The sequence below is a fragment of the Sipha flava genome, unplaced genomic scaffold (genome assembly GCF_003268045.1).
Source record: "Sipha flava isolate LNK unplaced genomic scaffold, YSA_version1 176_pilon_pilon, whole genome shotgun sequence".
In the NCBI taxonomy this organism is placed as follows: domain Eukaryota; kingdom Metazoa; phylum Arthropoda; class Insecta; order Hemiptera; family Aphididae; genus Sipha; species Sipha flava.
In genome coordinates this window covers 647,242-669,583 of record NW_020272062.1, presented here as the reverse complement: position 1 = coordinate 669,583, position 22,342 = coordinate 647,242, and the positions used below count along the sequence as shown (strand labels likewise).

The following is a 22,342-nucleotide window of genomic DNA, read 5'->3' as shown; positions in this document are numbered from 1 at the left end:
GATAACCACCATACGTACGATCTTTGTGAACGAATCATTAAAAATAGTATCTCCGATCAGGCTTTCGAAAGTTTTCAATGATCATGTGTCTATGCAGATAATTCACGATCTGATTAGTTAACTCTATTAGATATAATTTAATATTTTTTTGTTTAATTGTGTACAAAAGACGTCATCCTGGAGTCCGGACCGATAATTAAAAGGTATTTGTTATGTGTATTGAATTTCAAAATAATTTTAAAATTCAGAAATATTTTAATTTATAAATTCATGTATAGTTTAAATAATTGTATTATTAGGTATATTTAGTAGGTATAGTAAATCACTCATTTTCTGCGTATCACAAGTTCTAATAAGTTGACCGAAAATATAATTTGGGAAAAATTTGTTTATTAATTACGAAATTCATCATGTATTAAAACTATACCAATTTACAAGTAAAAAAAAAAAAACATAATCTCTGGCAAACCTATCTCATTCAAGAATTAATTTATTCTAAAATCATATATTTAATAAAACTATAAAACTATTTATACATATTAGACCACCACTTCTGCGTAGACTAAAGAAGGTAGCCCTCACGACATGATTTGAAATAGAACCATTACACGAAAAACAGCAACAAAAAGTGGGAGGAATTAAAACTGTTGTATTTATATACTGTAAATATTTAATATATTATAAAAAATATATATATTTATATCCCTAATGTAAATAGCGAATGCTAGGAACTGTATAATTTAATAAAAAAAAGTAGTTTCATCGTACTTGGGTACATATTTCTTACTTGGTAATCAGTTCAATAATTAAAGACCTCGATCCATTAGATTAAACAAAATCAAATCCTACGAAACTAACATAACCTACACCTAAAACTACCTTACACCTAATTTAATAAACATAAACTTACACCAAAAACTAACTATCGAATTATTTTCTGCCCGTGAAACTGTATGCATATTTCAAACTTTGTAAACAAATATTGGTTTATCAAATTAATTTTACCGCTCATTTTTTGAATTTCTTAATAGAATACGAATATATGTGACTTACTATTATCAGTGTCATTATTTTTCACAAAATATATGGTTGATTATGTACTGAGACCCTAGTAATTGCTTTGCATAGAAAATTTATAAATATAAAGATACATGAAATACACTTGTCATGTACAATTTTAACGTTTTTAGAGTAAAATGAAGAATATTTTTAGAATTTATTGATTGCTTATATATTTATGCTTACCTCATGCCTTGTTACGTATTGAAACTTAAATTATATATTTGTCGAAAATGGTTTTATTTAAAAAATAATTTTTGGCGCCATTTAACGTGGTAGTTCTTTTGAAAAATGACTAATATTAAATTATCAAAGTAATGTCTTTGGAACAAGGAAAAGTATTTTCAACAAATTTTAAGTGACATAATAAATAAATAAATATATATATATAATAAGTACACGAGTCTGCTCTTGTATAAATCTATATTCTTGTTGTATTGTTTTGTGTGTTATTATTTTTTTTTTTTTGTATGATTCATCGAAAGCGCCGTGTTATGGAATCCACCCACATGAACAGCGTATAAAGTATAAGATAAATAGTATATAGTATAAGCATAAAATATAATAAATTATTTTCAGAAAATGTACGACTTGTGTATATTTTAAGTACAGGACATGTTTATACATATATGGTTCACGTAACGTATAGGATTAGTACATATTGTCAAAAGGATTTCGATCGTCGTTGTTGGAAAAAATAAATAAATAAAGTCGTAAAAAAATTAAACCAATCGAACAGTCTCGCGCGCACCCATCAGCTTGTGAATGTGTGTATGTGTGTGTGTGTGTGTGTGTGTGTGTGTGTTAATATGCGCGCGCGGTCGTATACGTATACTGGAGGCGAAAATCATTACGTGCACATGTTTATTATTTTTATATTTTTTCCCTCGGAATACCGCCTAGAGGTGTACGGTTTTTATTTTATGTTTTTGTACACGTTTGATGTGCCGTGACATGAGGTCGTATGCAACCCGAGGCGACAATCGTGCTGGTGCCGCGGGCCAGTCGCGCGCGCTCCGACCCCCCCCCCCCCCCCACTCCCGTCTCGCATTCGCATGTTCTACGCGCCTCCATCGCCAAGGATCATTTCCCCCCGGGCAGGGATGACCGGACCCGCACGTGTGTGAGTGTACGTGCGTGCGTGTGTGTTTGCAGCCGTGTCTATACCATATAAGTGTGTGTGTGTTTAGACGTGTTTAAAATCTATCTTGAGTATGTATGTATATATATATATCTCATGTGTACGGCTGCTCTTCTATATAGAGAGGTGCATATAATGTGTACATGTATATGTATAATATGAGATGCGGTATTGCGGTGGTACTCGTGCCGTACGCCCGGAGTGATCACGGCCCGCGTATATTCGTTTCCCACGTGTTTTTCGTATTATTATTATCATTATAATATTATACACCACCCCGGCGAGATCGTTCCCACGAGCCCTCTCGTTGTCGTAGTCATCGTCGTCATCGCCGCGCGCCCAATATCGTTGGACATAAGTCACACACACACTCACACCAAAAACGCGCTCGCTCGCCGCACCTTGCAGTTCACAGTTTCATACTGTTTATACATTATTATTATAATTTTATCAAACCGATTGTGTTAGGGCGGGGGACGTGATATTCTAGTCACTAATATATTATGTACTACATAAGTTTTTGTAGTATTATAGTATACAGTAAGTTAAATAAATATATATAACATTTTCGTTTCGAAACAGCCTAACAACCACTTGTAAACAGAACTCGCTAAGTGAACAGAGTACTACGGATTACATTAAACGTTCAATGTGATATTTTCTAGTATGTAAATGGGGGAGGGGCTTAGTAATACTTTTAAATTTGTATATTTTTTCGCTAAAAACGATTATTAGGTATTTTACTATATAATTAATTATCATTATGTCATAGAAAATAATGTTAAGTAAAACATTATTTATATTTTATTTAAATTTTTTTGTGATGAATATTATCTTTTTAAGATATTACGATCGAAATTGTTACAGGCTTCTAAAAACCTTTCACAAAAGTAATTTGGATCATCCCAATCTCTTGAATTTCAAAGGTTACTTGCAACCTTATGAATACTATATCCTCGTGAATATTTTAGTTATGAGTTGATATCGAAAGTCGTTGTTCATTATTAGGGTTCGTAACTTATTGTACAAACATTTTAAGAAATGTGCATACATATATGCAGTTAAAATAACCTAAATATGGGCAAAAATATGTAACTGAATATTTTTTTAATGACAGTTAAAAATTTTTATTTATTCATTTTTTATAATTAGTATTTTTTGACAACAATAACACTATTTACATTTTATTACTATGTATATTCGATTTCATTTTTTTCATCTTCTCCTATAATATAAAAACTAACCCAATACTTATTTTCATTTTACATTCTCTAAACGATTTACGACAACCGTTAGTATACGCAGGAACAATTAGGTTAATTTTCCTTGTCGCTCTCTCTCGACTCGTTCTATGATTACGAATATTGACCGATGCATAAAGGTAAATAAAAATAATGTTAACCTTTAAAATAAATTTACTTAACATCAAACAAAAATTGCGTTAATATGCTATAAATAAGAATTAAATAACCAAAATTTTTCAAATATGCGTTTTGCTCAAAAACAGTGAAATATGTGAAAATATACAACTAAAATATTTGTATTTCAGTCTGTTATGACTTAAAACAAATTTATATCTTACTTAGACCATTATGCAATCATTATTAAACAATTTGCAAATGCAACAAGTCCCGAACCCTAATCATTAATGTTGTATATGTATTATACAAAGATTATCAAAATTTTACACAATGACATAAAAACACTTGTCAGCAAGGGCTAATAATTAAAGTAATTTAATGGAACCAAAAAACAACTTTAAGTAAGATGAAATTCCACAAATTTCATGAACTTTGCTATGCATAAAAAATAATCTTTATTCAATAATAAACAGAAATGTTAATAATTAATGCATTTACGATTTACTTTATGTAAAATATTATTATATTTTACGTTTCGATTCAAGGAAAAATATGTACTTTTTTTTGTGCATTATCATATATTCATATGGTTATATATATATACACATAAGAAGATTATATATTTTATTTTATAATTTTGTGGTCACGATTAGTTTAATTTTAAACCTACGAAATAAAAATTTGTCGCTTTGGGCAATAGGACTCATAGCCCATACCTAAATAAGCCCCAAGTATAGTAATCACCAAGTCACACCAAATCTTACTCAATGATAATGCTCGGGTTATTTTTAAATGTATAAGTCAAATCATTCCTTCGTTCATAATATTACGATGTATTGTACAAAAATGTTAAAATATTTTTAACATATATATTTAATTACTGGATTTGGTAGAAAAGCTAAATTAAAATATGAAACATTTTATGAATTTCCATTATTACCGAAAATAGTATTTGTTTTTAAAGTATATTTGACATTAAATCTATATATATTTACAAATATAATTGAAATAGTACAGCTAGTATCATACTTTATGATAAAGTGAATAATTCGTATATATCTGTAGTCTGTATACACTTTATGAAGGTCTAAAATAAAATAAATTTATTTTAACTGACGTACAGTAATGATTTTATGGGTAAAGTATTAAACCATAACGTAATGCCTCTTTTATTGTGGAACTTGGTAGAAGGGCCGAGAGTGCTTAATTTTTCTGTTCTTTAATTATATCGAATAAATTATTAGTTAATTAACCCAACATTTGTTTGTCTCTGTGCCTTGGGAAAGAGAAAATTTGAAATTATCGAAAAAAACTCGAATATTATTAAAATGATTTCTTATGTAAATAACTAATTTGGAAAATCTTTATACATGCAATTTATTTGGTAAATGACAGTCACAGGAATAAAATATGCATTGCAAAGTTTTTATTTATAGTGAATAAATTATTATTTTAAATTATATTAAAATTATTTCACATGTGATTTAATGAATATTTAAAAATAAATAAATTTATTGATGATTGTTTTTTTGTAATTTTATAATAATATAATATTACTACGTAATAAACTTCATTAATACTGCACAATGTATAAAAATGAACTATTTACATATCTGATATAAATTAATTTTTAATTATTTAATATTTTGTTTTATTATATGTATTTTTTAGATTTATTATTCATGCGTATTATATTATTGAAAATAAAAATAATAAATTTTTTAATTTATACTAAATCCTAGATTCAAAATTATGTTATAATTGTTATAATCAATATATGTTTTGCTTAATTTTTGCAGCATAAATTATTTTTATGAATTATGTACTAGTATATATAATACAGCAAATTATGAAATAATATTTTATCAAAATCAAGTCTTACCGATACAGAGTCAGAGTAATATTTCAAATTTTTTTTTTTAGAATAATTAAACTCATTTATTTTGAAAAATATTTGTTTCTTGATTATTTGAATTTATAAGTTCATCCTTTATAATGCATCTTCATTTGACATTTTTCTCGTGTTATTTTAGTAATTTTGTAAATAGAACCACTTTACTAATAGCACTGGTTTACGTGTTTATCTCTCCATCTATTCAGTGTAAAATGGAAAGAAAAAAGTAGGTTTTGGCATGGTTGCATGTTATTTATTTTTTATTATATTTAATGTCACGTGCCTTCCGTCCGGCACAACTGGTATCATCATTAACAGGTAGGTCCGGATAATGTGAAGAAGCGAAACAAATATCATTGACCTTTATTATGACGCTTTCACAGACCATAGACAGGTGCTTTATTTTTACTCTATTCTGGAATATCAAGATGTCGCATTTTCTCTCTTAAATGTTTTCACATAATGGTTTCTTTTGTAATGAATATTATACTGGTTTGGCGACATTTGGAATACTTTACCAAAAATATTGACCAATGACAATAAAAAAAAAAAAAAAAAACATATTTACATACTTTACGTGTGTATACTTTCTTTAAAACGACAAACACACACAATATATATTTGTATGATTTTATGTAAACGTGATACATGGCAAATGAACAAAAAGGAAAGCGTAGCACTATTTTATCTTCGATCTCTGAAAATTGTTCATTGTATATCCCTTAAGTGTTTATTTGATAATGTCAACACATAGTCATAAATCTCAGTTTACATGCATTCCATCCGGTGTCACTGTATGTTAACAAAAATTTGGGTTTGGAAAAATTATGCAGATCAATGCTCCCGCCAAACTAATCTACGACGCCTGAGCAAGATTTTAATCTATAAGACACTGTACATACAATATACGTTACCCTCTCGCCTAAATTACATTATTATTATTTCATGTAACACGGACAATTGGATTAACTCTTTCAGTTACACCTTAGGCGTGGTCCGTTTATAAAAGTTCCATTTACAATATGATATATGTGTTTGTATGCTGCAATATAGTTTATATGTTATATTGTATTCCATAATTTTAACCTTTTCCATGGCATTGTGCAAGGTATTTTTTTGTGTACAGACCAGAACCATCTTCAGAATGACGACGCCCACATGGTTGTCAACCCACAACTAAGTATATTTTATGATAGGCTACAGTTGGTTAGTTGGTTCACTCCGTACCGATAAAATTAACACCAAAATACGAATAATGAACAACAATGATCCAACTGAATTTTAAACCAATTGGTGAATATTTCAACGTAATATCCGTTTATAATAAATTGTAATCAATTTACCAGAATAATACCCTCAAAATAATTAATTTTGCTTGATTAAAATTTAATCGTTTATACTACTTATTAATAGTTTTCATCATATATGCATTATGTAAAATATTGTATTTATGTTCACCAAAAACAAAATTAAAAATTACTCTACGTTATAGGTTGAAAATTAATTGCTTTTTAATTGAATAATTACGTATGCCGTACTATATAATGACAAAAAATATGTATATATTTCAATGTTTAATCTTTGTAATTATATCGTTTTTATTTTTTAATTGCAGACGAAAGTGTGAAGTGGTTCGAGATGTGGACGGAATGGAACCTAAAGATCTTACTGCATCTAGATCTCTATACACAAGTACACAGATCAAAATCAGGTATGATATTTCATAAGCATAACTATAGTAATGAACATCGTATAACGTTTTAAATAAATTATTTGATACGCAATGTATATTTTTCATCAATTTTGAAACGATGTTGAGATCTTTAGTTGAATCTATGGTGGCATCTTAATGTTCAATGACCAATACATTTACATATATTGACCACCTATGTAGCAACGATAAATAGTACAAAACTACTTTTGAACATTAGAATAAACTAAAAAATCCATATTGGTGACTATTTAGATGATTTAAAATACGATTAGAGAGAGTTTAGACATTTTTTTAACTGGTTTTTCTAATTGTTTTATTATTATTATTATTATTAGAATTATATTTTACTTGATAATGTGATTTGTACGAAATAATAACCATATTACGTATTTTTTGAACTCATCCAATAAAAAGTTACATTTTTAGAATAACAAAAGTTAAATATTTATGGATAAATATAATTATGTCATTGACAATTTCTTGTAAATTAAACATATATTTTATTTTTAATACATATTTTCAATATTCAAATTTCAATATTGTAAATAATGAACAAAATCATTGATGAAGTTTTATCATCCTTTACGGTACAATCATTAAATATTACTGAATAAATAATAAATATATTATAGTTTATTTATTTGTCTTTACTTATTTTAATGACAGTTCAAAATATTACATAAATTTGCTTTTGTCGATCGTAAATACGAATTTCTGAATCAAAAACTTAGTACAGACTTATCAACAAAAATATGAACAAAAATTATAGTGTATAAGTTGATTATTGGAATAATTAATTTATCCTTTTATAAATTGCATCTCTACTTGCCTATTTTATAAAAATTGTGTTCTTTTACTTTTTTTGGTTTGATGTCTGATTACTAGTAAAATCTGTATTCCGGTTACTTTCTTATACATAAATTATTTTTTATTTTCTGAATTCATTTTAATATTGGACTATTTTGTTTGTGTTGCTCATAGCAATTCACCGGCCACATCGCCTACCGTTTCACACAACAGCAATTCACCATCACCAACACCGGTAGTGCCGACTACCGGTTACAACCACAAAATCATAGCCGGCATACCATGTGTGGCAGCCGCATCTAAATACACAGCTCCCGTTCATATAGACGTTGGCGGCACCATATATACGTCCTCACTGGATACTCTAACAAAGTTAGTTAAATGTCATAATATATATGCATGTGGATATGTTTGGATTAATTACATAATGAAACCTTTCTTAATGTACGAACGTATTTGCGTATGGCCACGGAGTAAATATGAAAAATTATACCGATCGATGATGAAGAGTGGGTTTCCATTTCCTTTTTATTTTTTAGTTTAACTAACGATCGGTATTTTCAGTATTGCACGCCGCGCACCAACGTGTTCATCGCCTTTGGCGCTACACGAACGCGCTACGCTTCACTAGTCTGTCTCGCATAAGAGTCGTGCATAACAAGTCTCCAACACACTCACTCACACACACACACACACACACACACACACGCGCGCGCGCGCGTGTTGTGTGTGTGTGGCTAAAATAAATTCACAGTTGTATTATTTGTATTTGGTTTAAATATTAACACTATAATATGCTTTAATGCTTTTTTCGATGTTTTGATATGTATTTGTTTACAAAATTTCCCAAAATAAGAAAAGTTAAACTTTTTTCCAATATTTATTACGTTAAAATTCATACCGATTGTAAAAGAAAGAAATAGAAATTTTAAAATACTTATTATTATAATTAAGCATGCACGTATATTTGCTAGACTTATCCAACGAATATCGAATATCGATGTCGTTTGATTTTCCATGATATTTATTTGAAATATTGAAAAAAAATTTAATATTGATTTATTAATATTGAAATTCCAATTTATTGATATCTTTATATCAATCCGATCACCAGATAATAGTACAAGTTTATAATTAACCATTATTAATAATTATTAATTAATATATTAATAATATAAAAATAATAAACATTTTAGCGAATTCAACGAAATTAATATATTAATTATTAAAACATTTGAAGGAATTTAAAGAATAAAATTAAAATTATGAACAAAACTATTACGATCGATAACGATACTTGATTTCGGTACAAATTCTAACTACTTCCTTATGTCACTTGTCAAATTAATTATTTTCCATGTGCTATTTTTAATCTGATCCCAAAATACAAATTTGATTGAAAATTTCATATAATTTATTATATTATTATAATATAATATACTCAAATAAGTGAAAAGGATATTATTATCCATATATCGTATGATATATTTAGAATATCGATACCAAAATATTGGTAAAAAAGTTTGCGACATCGATATCGTGTCGAAATATCAATATCTTTAGAGAAGCTTAGTATTTAAAATATACAAAATTAACTAATTTATTTTAGTGCTTAACTTACAATCGATTGACTTTTAGAAATCCTGATTCAAAACTGGCGAAATTGTTCAACGGTAGTATACCTATAGTGTTAGATTCTCTCAAACAACACTATTTTATCGACAGGGATGGCAAGATGTTCAGGCATATTCTCAATTTCATGAGAAATTCTAAGCTTTCATTGCCCGACAACTTCACTGACATCGACTTGTTATTAGAAGAAGCTAAATACTTCGAAATCACCCGTAAGTAAATTACCAACGTTAGAAACCTTTAAGTATATTGTTATGGCTATAATGAGTAATTTCATTACCAGCAGCCAATAATTATGTATTTTATAATTTGTTTTTGGATTATGATATAAATATAATAATAGCCCAAGAGTGTGTCATCATCATATCGTTGGATATGTAATGGACCATACTTTTTATGCTTAATGAAATAATTGGGTACACGAACTGTCTGCATTCGAGTAAGCTACTATTATAACGATAATTCCTACGCTACATTGTCTGTGGACAAGGTTAAAAACGTAAATTTCTAGTCTGGTCGAAAGATATTGTGTGGCCGCAGTCCTGATACAGCCCCCGGGAACGTAATACTTGTCTCATTGTTGGTCTAAGACACCGTCATATACTATTTCTTTTACATCCGTTTTTGTTCCATCACTAGTATTATTCATTCTATTCGTGAAATATGGGTTTGAAACATGGACATCATTAGCCGAATTAAAATATTATGTAATAATAATCGATCATTATGATTCACGAGTTCGGTCTTTATTCCGGAGGCGATTTTATGATGGTGGAAATTCTTGAGAAATAAAAATAATTTTATGTGACAACAATCTATTGCCGCTACGTACCTACATGTTTGGATGATTTAAAACGATTAGTTATAATCAATTCAATAGTAATAAATATGTATACATCGGTATTGTTCACTAATAAAGTACATTTAATGATTAACTACTTATAGAGGTACCTATGGATTATAAATATATATATTTATATATCTGTGGCTTGGTGCAAGAAAGGCCAATGTCATATTATAATAATTTTCAAGAATAAAAACATTAAATTTACCAATTTTTAATGTAAACACAAATGTATACAGGAACTCAAAAAATGATTTTACTTAATTCAATTGGTTTTTTTTTTATTCTAAGACTCATTTTGTGTTTAACTACAATAAGACTGACCTCAATTATGTCAAAATGTGATATTGAGCCTTCTGGCACCAAGCCATAGATATATATATATATAAGGGTGGCCCTTATTTTTTAACTTTCAAACTTTTAATTTCTCTTTCCCTAATGCAGCTAGTAGTTTATAAGTCATAAATTGTCTCAATCTTCTATGTTTCTTCCTACACAATTGATTTGGTGTAGTGTCTTCTTCATTTATACCAACATCTTCTTCATTTTTCATTAATATAGTTATTTACTTGTGCTATATAATTCAGAGAAATTTAAATATATTTTTAATCATTTATAAAATATTATATTGAATTTAACATATTTTATTTAAAATAAATAAATAAATATAACAACAAATTTAATATATTTTATTTAATATTAATTAATAATTATAATATATATTCTAAGTTCTGTACATTATAAATATATCAACATGACTTACCAAATTGTTCAATTCTCATTTTCGATATTTTTCGACGTTTTTCGAATTTTTGTTTATTAACCAGGGCTCTTTTTTTTCTTTTTGTCAAATTTCTATCAGTTACTAACATGCATCCTGGTATTCCCTTTTCTCTGTGTAAAAATATTTTATCTTCCTCAATTTCTTTCATACTTAATGTATTTTAATGAGATATATCAAATAATTGATTTAATTTTTCATTTAATTCATTGACTTTTTAGTATGTTTTTCTGATTCTTTTTTAGCCGATTTTTGTAATTTTCATAAGTTTTGATACAACTTTTCTAATTTTAAAATATAGTGCTGTTCATCTCGAACTGATATTCACGCTTTTTCCCAAAAAAGTATAATTTTTTAAAAGTTTTTATCTTCCACTTTCTCGAAAATTCAATTTTACATATCTCAAATTAAAAAACAGAATACTCAAAACTTGTTTGATAGTTCGTAACCAACTGCCAATGATTTGTTGTTCACATTTTCAACTAAATATACTTCATCGTGCATACGTATAATATATCAATATATGATGACGTCAAAGCCATTTTATAATAAACATTAAAAATGTTCTCATAAAACTATTAATTTTTTTTAAAATATTGATCGTTAATAAAATAATTAAAATTAAAATATTGAGTTAACATGCTCGTATTATCAATATAAATATTTTTAATTTTCTTACGTTTACTATTGCAATAAATCAATCAATCGATCAACAAATAATGCAATTTATAATTTATAACTTTTTTTAGAAAATTTAATTTTTTATCATTCTTACGCGGGATATTTTGTCGTATCATCAACTGTTATTCCGTATATTTACTTATTACCAAAAGATGATACATTTTAAAGTACTTATACCGTAATATAGTATTGACATATTATGGTTTTATTAGTATACACATATATTTTTCTATGAGTGCGGATGATTCTTTGTTGTAGCTATGTGTAAACAATTAGAAAACCTGAAACGAGATCGAATGAAATACAACCGAACCAACGGTTGGGACTCAAACGGCCCGAGCCGACCCACAAGCAGCCTTTCCGGCATCAAGGACCAGTACGAGTGCGTGTCCGTTCACGTAAGCCCAGACCTCGGGGAACGGGTAATGTTATCCGGCGACCACGCAGTTCTGGACGAAGTGTTCCCGGAGACCGGGCACTCTGCACTGGAACCATCGGCCGGTCGCCCAGCCGTGTCCTGGACCCCCGTAGACTCGAGACATTTGGTCCGGTTTCCGTTGAACGGATACTGTAAACTCAATAGTGTGCAAGCTATCACCCGGTTGCTGAACGCGGGTTTCACGGTGGCTGCAAGCACGGGCGGCGGTGTACACGGCCAACAGTTTTCCGAGTACCTGTTCGTTCGCAAAATGTCCAACTGACTTTCATTAGACGTCATTACTTGGGTAATAACCACATATACGAGTAGATCATAATAAATCGATACGCGTTACTCGTGTAGCGGATACTTATACGTATTATTTGTGTATATTATATTGTATTTATTAATGGAATTAGTTACGTAATCATAGATGATAATAACTTCTGTTTAAGGCTGGTTTACATATATTAAAAATAAATATAAATTATTTTACTTTGGCTATTTGGTTATATACATATATATTTATATATGCCCGTTTTTATAAAAATATGTATAGTAATTTTAATGTGCTTTGTTATAGACGTATGTGAAATACGAAATAAATATACGTTAACTTAACGTATAATAATAATAGTACACTGATCTACACATTCTATTTAATAGTGATTACAACTTCTATAAGAACGGGGTCACTGATTATATATAGTCATATGATTCCCATACACGTGCATGTCTTTTTTCTCTCATTGATGATATCCGGGGAAACGTCTGTTTCTGCACTAATTTATATGGACTGACGAACTCCCGCTGACAAACGAACGAACAAACTAATTTCTAAAATATGAATTAAATAATATCAAGTTCTTTAAAAGCTACATAATAACACCCACTGTATGCATGGTAAATATTTGTTTCGTTTGTGTAACGTAAATGGATTATATTTTTATTACAATTGAGTTTCTCATTTTGCAAAGTTGTAAATAATATGGTATTGAATTACAACAACGTAATTATTAATTATTTAAGGTAAATAATAATTCTTTATCGCGAGTCTATATGATTATATTCATGATATTTTAAATACATCCAAAAACCAATTCAAAGTCGAAAATAACATCTGTTTATGTATATTTAAAATCAAAACTATACACGTACATAACAAGACAGGTTATGTCTTTAATTTTCTCCAAATTTGTTCAAAATAAAATTATTTTACGTATGAGTACATTGCTGGTTAGGTTATTATGTGAAATATGACATGAATTTATAGCCATATCTCAGAGTATAAGTACAAGTGCGCATTATACACTATTTTAGTTTTATCACCCTCCGCAATAATTGAAATATGTGTATGAGCACATAAGGAAGAAATAAAATATAACTATATAATAGAAAATTACTATATAGGTGATCGGTCTACAGTTTAATACTAAATATAAATTGTGATGACAGGATGCAATACCATATGTATTTAAACAAATGAGAAGTCTCGACAAATTTTAGTTCTTAACTTAAGATGTATTTGAAATAAAATACACTATTATAATTATTATACAATCTAATTATGTGAATACGTATATAATTGGGAGTCAAATGCTAATTTGGGTAGTAGTTAATATTATACAATTTTGTACAAAAGTACGAATACGAATACATTATGAGTAAGAGAGTGTGAGTTATAATATTTTGACTAATTGTACAACGATAAAATAGTATTTTCAATTTTTATATTTACATTTCACTTCCCATTTTATTACTTGACTTTACACGAGGATATATTTTAAATTAAATCTTTAACTTCTATCTTTGATTCAATTCGTGTTTATTTGATATATTGCTAAAAGCTTTTACTGTACCTCAAATTCTAATAATACTAACATTAGGAACATTTAATTTCTGTTAAGTTTTGAGGTATAATGTCTTCAATGGCTTCTTCATTGCCAAATTTATAAAATATAATAGTTATAATCTTAAACTAATATATCCATAGATAAAATATTTTGTAGAATTTTTTTTATCTCTATTTATTGATTATTAACAATAGAAATATATCTGACTAATACATAAGGTGACCATACGTCCCGTTTTGAACGGGACAGTCCCGTTTTTTGAATCTCTGTCCCGTTGTCCCCTGGGAAATCTTCGGGACGCTAAAATGTCCCGTTTTCAAAAAGTAGACAAAAAAAATAACGAAAATAAATGTTCGTTGACGAAATATCGTTTTTATTATATCTTATTTCTTATGTGTGCGTGTGTGTTTGACGTTATTGACCGTGAATGGCATCTAGATAAGATAACGAGACAACGGTAAAATATAAAAATAACTTCTGTCGCGACGTATTATTGTATCAACATTAATTAATCTAATGTATTATATAATCGCTGTGATATCAGCTCTAAAACAAAATTACCAAAATATTTCCTATGAGTATTGACCTTATTGTTACTGTTACACTGTTACAGTATTAGTAGTATTAGTATTACAGTAACCATCAACTGTTTTGGATGCTCTTGCTTATAATTATATTGTGTGGTTTTTAAATCGTATAAGTGTATTAAGTAATATAACTATTAAATAAGTTGTGCTGTGTTCTTGTGCATTTATATATTCAAGATGCCGAAACGTAAGTGTATATTTAATAAAACTCTCCAAGAGAAATATCCATTTATAAAATTAAGAGGCATTTGCCCATCTGATGTACTGTGTGAAAAATGTTCTACACAATTTTCTGTATCACACGGGGATGGGAGTGATGTAGAACAACATTTAAGATCTGAAAAACATAAAAATGCTGACCGTGCTGCAGCAGCAAGCCATTTTTTGCAGAGATATTTCAAAGATGTTAACATGCCAACTTCTAAAGATCTTGAAATTGCAGCAGCAGAAGGAGTTTGGGCTTATTATACCGTTCAAGGAAATCACAGCTTTCGATCAAACGATTGTGCATCCAAACTAATCCAATCGTGTTTTGACTCGAAATTTAGATGTGCGCGTACAAAAACAGAGGCAATAATAAAAAACGTATTTGCGCCGAAAGCAATATCCGATTTGAAAAAGCACCTCACTGCTGCTACTTGGGTATCTATTTCAACTGATGCATCAAATCATGGATCACAAAAAATGTTTCCTATTCTTGTACGATATTTTTTACCATATGAAGGCGTGCAAGTCAAAATTTTGAAGTTTAAAGAGTTATCCGGCGAAAACTCAGATAACTATTGTATCTTACGTTGCTGATGTGCTGAGAGAGCATAATATTTTAACCAAAATTGTAGCTTTCTGCGGAGATAATACGAATTGCAACTTTGGCGGTTCAGAAAGAAGAGGAAAGAGTAGGAAAGAGTAGAAAGGAACGTGTACGCCAAATTAAATCAAATTACGGGTAGATCATTAATAGGAATTGTATGTGTCGCCCACGTGATTCACAACGCCATTAAATGTGCTACAGATTGCTTGCCATTTGATATAGAATGTATAATTGTTAAAATTTATTCGTTTTTCTACATTTACACGGTGCGAGAGGAAGCCTTAAAACAATTTTGCGAGGCAGCTGGAACTGAGTACCAGAAATTGCTGGGCTTTAGTAAGACCAGATGGTTCGCATTAATGCCGGCCATCGAAAGAGTTTTGCAGTTATATGTACCACTGAAAAAGTATTTCTTAAGTATAAAAAAGTGTCCAACAGTTTTAAAAAATTTCTTTGAGTGTCCTACCTCCGAGTTGTGGCTTTTTTTCGTACACAGTCAGTCGGTGACTTTTCATACAGCAGTATTAAGGAGTGAAGGTCAGAATATTTCAGCGATTGAAGCTGCCAAAGTAATCAATGAGTTACGAGCAAATTTAGAAGAAAAACTAAGTTCTATATTTCTACCTTATTCTGTCCGTCGATTACTCTCTGACTTGCAAAAAAAAGGAGAGGTTCAAGAAAACTACGTGAAATCAATTGCTTCGGATTTCTATAAAACAACTACTGAATATCTTCAGCAGTGGACTTCGTACAATCAGTCTGAATTGCAGATATTTCAATGGGTCGATTTGAGGAAAGTCCTAACGTGGGAAGAAGTACAGAAGTCAATGGATGTGCTAATTGAAAAAGGTTTAATCGGTTCTGAGCAGGACACTGAGGCATTTGATGAATTTACACTTGTTTCATCGTATGTATCAGATAAAAAAGTGGAAGAGTGGAATTCAGATTCTTCGAATAAATATGCAGAGCATCGTTGGGTACAAGTGTTTCAGTACTTCCGAGACAACAATTTAAACCACACCATTTTTCGAAAAATTGTTGAGTATGTTCTTTGCTTGCCTGCTACGAATGCACCAGTCGAACGAATTTTTTCATTAATGAACAATTTATGGACGGCCGAAAAAACACAGCTTCAAGTATCAAGTTTAAAAGCAATGTTGCTAACAAAAGTGAACTTTAAAATGTCTTGTACAGAATTTTACTCGTTCCTGAAGTCATCGCCAGATTTATTAAAACAAATTTGTTCAAACGAAAAATATACAAGTATTTAATTTTGTAATTATTACACGAAAACATTTTATTTACAATAAGTTAGGTAGTAAGTTTAATAAGTTAATTTAATTTGTTTGTCCTTTAAAAACATAAGTACCACAGAAATTTGCTAATAATATTATTAAATTAAAAATATTTGTTTGTAACAAATAATTATGATTTTTTTTTTTGTCCCGTTTTGATTAAAAAAATGTATGGTCACTTTACTAATACACCATTTATAATAGAAAACCACATCTACCGAAAAAAGGTTTTAACTAATATATTACATACTTTTTAGTTGTTGTGCAATATTTCCTTCGCTTTGTACAGAATCTAAATCATCATTTTTTACACATTTATAGTGGTAGATTAGATTTACGATGCAATTAATACCTCTATCTATAGTATCTAATGATTTATTATTGCATCTAAATAACACCTACCAGCTTTCCTAGTTTCGTTCTTTTTAAGTATACAATTTTTACTTGTAATTACTGCAGTCATTTGAATATATGTTTTTATTGTTTTAATTACTCCTAGTATTTTTATTAGATTTTATAATATTTTAAAAAACGAAAAGTCACAAATAATCCTAAAAATTAATTTTAACATCTATTTAATAGTTATATTGTGAATAGGGTGTATGTAGCTGTAATATAGCTATAATACAGCAAATTTAACTATTTTTTTCGTGTACTTCTTTCTTTGTGCCTGAAGTAATTTACAAAAACCCTCCGAGCCATAGTAAGGTCACTCGGCAGCCAGAAGCAGTATTATATTAACAGCAATTTTCAAAGCGCCCGTAATGGTTTATATTATAGTTATATTATAGTATATATATACATTTTTTTTTCCATGTTAAAGATATCGTATATTAAGAATACATTGTTAACACGGATTATATGAGTTTACGCAGTCTTTAGTATAAAAATACTTGTCTAAAGTATACAATCTGTTTTCGGTTTTCTATCTTCTAGTTTCCTTTTTATAACTAATATTTTTGCGCAGGTTCATTGATCGAAAAATAAATGTACAGGAAATAAATTGCAAGACCAATTACTTCACACGAGATTATAAATAATGTAAGTATGCGTAGATCTCTTGCATGCATCTTGGGCACCAGTTGAATTATAGACATCTCCCAAGTCCTATCAACGAATATTTATGTATGACTAGTTGATGCAAATATTATACTGACACTTTGAAATGTCACGGCATGAATATACATGTAGGTAGTTAGACATTGTGGTTCTTATAATTTATATACTTTGTTTATAACTGCAAGACATTGAATATGTTGTTCTCAGACTCGTAAAACATAGAAACGTTCACTTTAGAGCGAATATAACCGAATGTAAACGGCAATTTACACTTATCGTTTATACCATTCCGAACTAATGAACGGCATCTACGCAGTTACAAAAATATAAAAGCTATGTGTAGAACAATCGTAGTTTTCTTTTAATATAATAAAAATTATTAATAGTATGCACATACAATGTTCAAATATACGACACTATAAATATATTATATATTATATTGTTATTGTGCATTATGTAGATAGTATTATTTATTGTTATGTTACTCATTTTTTTTTTTGTATTCAAATTTAATAAAATTTTATATTTTAATAATACTCTATGGATTAGTAATTTATTTCTCCCAATTGTGGACATCTTCCTTAGTCTCGCAGTGAACGTCAACTAATAAAGGGTTCCACATGTTGAGCTATTAATAAAGTTATTTAAATATTGAAAGCTAATAAAAAAATGTCACCATACACACTTGATACGAATACCATGTGTGATTAATCTGTACTTGAATACTTAGCCAATTTCAACGATTACGCAATACGACTATAGTGTAAGTATTTTTACTACTCTTGTCGACAGTAATGATATAAACAAGCCAGTGGCGTGGTGAGGGGATTTTCCAGGGGCCTCGGCCCCTATTGGATATAAGGTGGGTGCGTGAGTAGGTATAGACGTCTGTGATTATAGGTATCTAGGTAAAGCATAGGTGTAAACCTCGTAATGTATGACAATGCTATACGACAACTCGGTTAAAAAGTAATATTAATATATTAATAAGTATAGGTCAAAAAGTAGTTCACAACGCTACTGAAATGAACTAAATATACGTATATAATGTTATTCCTTTAAATAATATTGAATATACATATTAATATTATTTTCATCATCATATGATTCAATCACTATTATTGTGCAGTTTGTTATTTGGTTGCATCCAAACTTGATACCTATGTCATTTGATAACAGTACAGTTTTGACAGCAGACCTGGTTGGAAAATAATATAGGCTATATTATAAGCTATACTCCGTTCACTATAGCTGTGTGACGCGTGTTCATAATTCTCACAAAATCAGTGTGGTTGTGCGGTGAAGATCTAAACTCCTCCAGGCAAAGTGCAGCTGTTTCACGCCCACTTTGTTATAATTTGTTCTTTAATTTTCCACGATACACATTTTTTTTTCATCGACGACTTATCGAATGATTTATACTCATTAAATCATGGCCCGTATCTGTTCCAAACATCGAGAACACAAACAATACGCGCATTAACCGATTAACACCGAAAATATATGAAAATATACATATACATAATTATAATGCATAGGTACAGCAGTTATAATATATACAATGTTGTCAACAAGAATATTATAAATTAAATATAAATATGTGCAGCATGTATAATATTTATTCTCGATCGGATCGTACAGAGAAACATAGGTAGTCGCGTCAGTCGTGTTCTTGCGTAGAAGGCTTAATTATTACTTTTTCGGTGATGTTTTGATTTAAAATGTATAACTCATACAACACATACATTACGCGTGGTCTTTTTACAAAGTCGAATTATACACGTGCTTCTATATGTATGATTAATATAAAATATACTCGTCAATATATAGTGGCCGCATTATCGATCTCAGTGTTGCATGTGCATAGTAAATTTTACGAAGTAAAATATATTTCTTAAATTTACGCAATAAAAAATAAAAATAACAAATCGTTAAACTCGAGTAAATGATTTTAGAAGAACTGAACGTCCTAGACAGCTTTTTTGAGACATATCTAGTTTTAGATATATTATTAGGTTTTCAATTTTAAAACAATAACTGCTGCTATTTCCATTAAATACATATATGTAAAATGAAATGAACAAATGAACAAATATTTTCAAGCAATTTTAAACAAGTTTGAAAATATTTGTTCATTTTTTTTTTTTTTTTTTGCTTATTCCGGGCCTTTTAGGTATATTGCCGCTTCTATTACACCTAAATATTTATTCATACAAAATATTATTTATACCTAAGCAAACATTAGCGCTGGAAAACAACATTTTATGACATTTGATGGTTATAACCTGAGCTAGATTATAATTATAATTTAAAATGGGCTATTACTTTTGATGAGGCCCTTTTATCTAAAAGAATTTCATTTTCTTATTTATATTTGGTAATTTGTAATAAATATTAATTAAATTAAGTATAGTATATTTGTATATTGTAGTATGATCACAATTAATTGATTAAACAATATTTTATATTTGTTAGCCAACGATTAAAAAAACACATTTTGGTCCCTTCCAATTTGCGTCTTGGGACTATAGACTCTTGCCCCTCGATCCAGCCCCGATTTTAACAGTACTGGCTTAGAGGGCTAGAATTCCCAGTACGGAGGAAGACATATAAGACGAATGAGTGCTGAGAGCTATGCTGAACGCATTCCTAAACTTTTACGTTCCGCGTATCACTACAGCACTGCGATCTGTATGCATATTGAACATATTTGTTGTTGAACACGAAAAAGATTCATACATATTGCGTATACACAAAAATTTCATTTTCAAGTTCCCATTGAAATATTATACACACACACACACACATATATATATACACAATGTATATTATACATAGGGACCGCCAGAAATGATGTCAGGGAGTGCATTATTCATAGTATAAACGCTGATATCTGAATAATGCTTCAATTATTTTCGTTTTTTTTCGACGATTATAAAGTAATGCAGAATAATATTCTAGTATAGAATTCAATAATAATAATGATATCCTCTATCCTACATTTTTATATTGTATAATTTTTTTGTTTTTAAACCCAGAGGATTGCAAGTGCACCCCCTTGCGCCCTTCTCGCGGCGTACATATATATATATATATATATATGCACGACTATAGCCATAAACGTGATTGCGAAGTCCTCCACTGAATCATTATATAGTTTCATGTACATCTATATAGACGTATATAAGAACTAAGCCACAAAGGTATGTATAGTATTACGTTTGTATGTGTATTTTAATACATACATATATGTATACGCTTATCGTATGTAAACGTACATATATCATAATATACTATATCGGCAAAGTTTAATAAACTATGAGAGGGTTGAAAGAGAAGCGCAAGACAATGAAGGGGTAAAGAAGAGAAGTGTTAAAAGTTTCGAAGGTGTTTTTAACATTCAGTGATAAGACGTGTATACGTATATATGAGCGCTGCAGCTGCACGGTGCGTCGAGGGAACTGCGTTCACAAAAGTATGGTACACAGTACACACACACACACACACGGTATATGCATATAATATACATTCGGGTATGTGTACGCGCGTGAGTGTGTGGTGTGTGTATAAATGTGTGCGCGTGTATGTGTATAAAGAGTGTTGTGTATAAAGGTCGTCGTGGTAATATATCTTTGTGGCCCGAGGCGGCTCTCTTCCGTTGAAACAGCGCGCGGTCGCGGCTATGTGGTGGGCGGGCGGGTGGTAGATCCGGAGACGGCCCGCGGCAATGTTAATTTGTAAGTCCGCGTCGAACGCCCGGGGCCACATAGACGGGGACGGCGACATCGACCTGCCGGATCTCGCCCCCCCGGGGAGGCCGCTGCCGCCACCACCACCACCCCGTGCCCCATATTGCCCACTGCCGCCACCTCACACCGTAAAGTATTCATAGGACAATAAGCCCGACGGGCATCGAACCTCCTCGGCCCAGCGCCGCCGAGATGGAGACCATCCGCGCGTCCCGGGGCCATCAATTGATTCGAATGTATATTGAGTTGCCGCAGTCGCCATAGTTACAGCCCGAGGCGTCGCAGCGAGCGAGCTTATGAGCATGTGTATGTGTGTATGCGCGCGCGCCCGCGTGTGTGTGTGTGTGTGTGTGTGTGCGTGTGTGTGCGTGTGTGCGTGTGTGCGTGTGTGTATTGCCTTGTGCACCCCGAGGCTATGCACCGCGCCGCCACCCGTTATGTTTTTCTACTCGTTTACGCACACCACTATGTGTATATGTATACGAATATATACACACACACACGTATATGGGTACGTTATGTACGACACAATCGACATTCCTCGAAAATAAACCGTTTTTGATTGCTTTTCGATTGTTTTCACGTTATTTTTTCTTCTTCCGAAAATGAACGTATTCTTTATCGCATTTCTTTTTTAAAATCGTAAAAACAATAAT

The 22,342-nt window shown here is 30.3% G+C and overlaps 1 protein-coding gene across 2 annotated transcripts; it reads left to right on the top strand.

Annotated features, from left to right (window-relative positions):
* On the top strand, positions 1-18,366 carry LOC112680341 (BTB/POZ domain-containing protein kctd15). 2 transcript variants are annotated; one of them, XM_025550403.1, is made up of 6 exons: positions 1-203; positions 7,071-7,166; positions 8,151-8,348; positions 9,615-9,820; positions 12,173-12,639; positions 17,846-18,366. In XM_025550403.1, exons 2-5 carry the CDS (start codon positions 7,105-7,107, stop codon positions 12,613-12,615), a joined length of 909 nt encoding a protein of 302 aa, XP_025406188.1. In that variant the 5' UTR covers positions 1-203; positions 7,071-7,104; the 3' UTR covers positions 12,616-12,639; positions 17,846-18,366. The 2 variants fall into 2 exon arrangements, with proteins under 2 accessions (XP_025406188.1, XP_025406187.1); XM_025550402.1 differs by lacking the exon at positions 17,846-18,366 and having other exon boundaries at positions 12,173-12,834.
* The last annotated feature ends 3,976 nt before the right edge of the window (positions 18,367-22,342 follow it).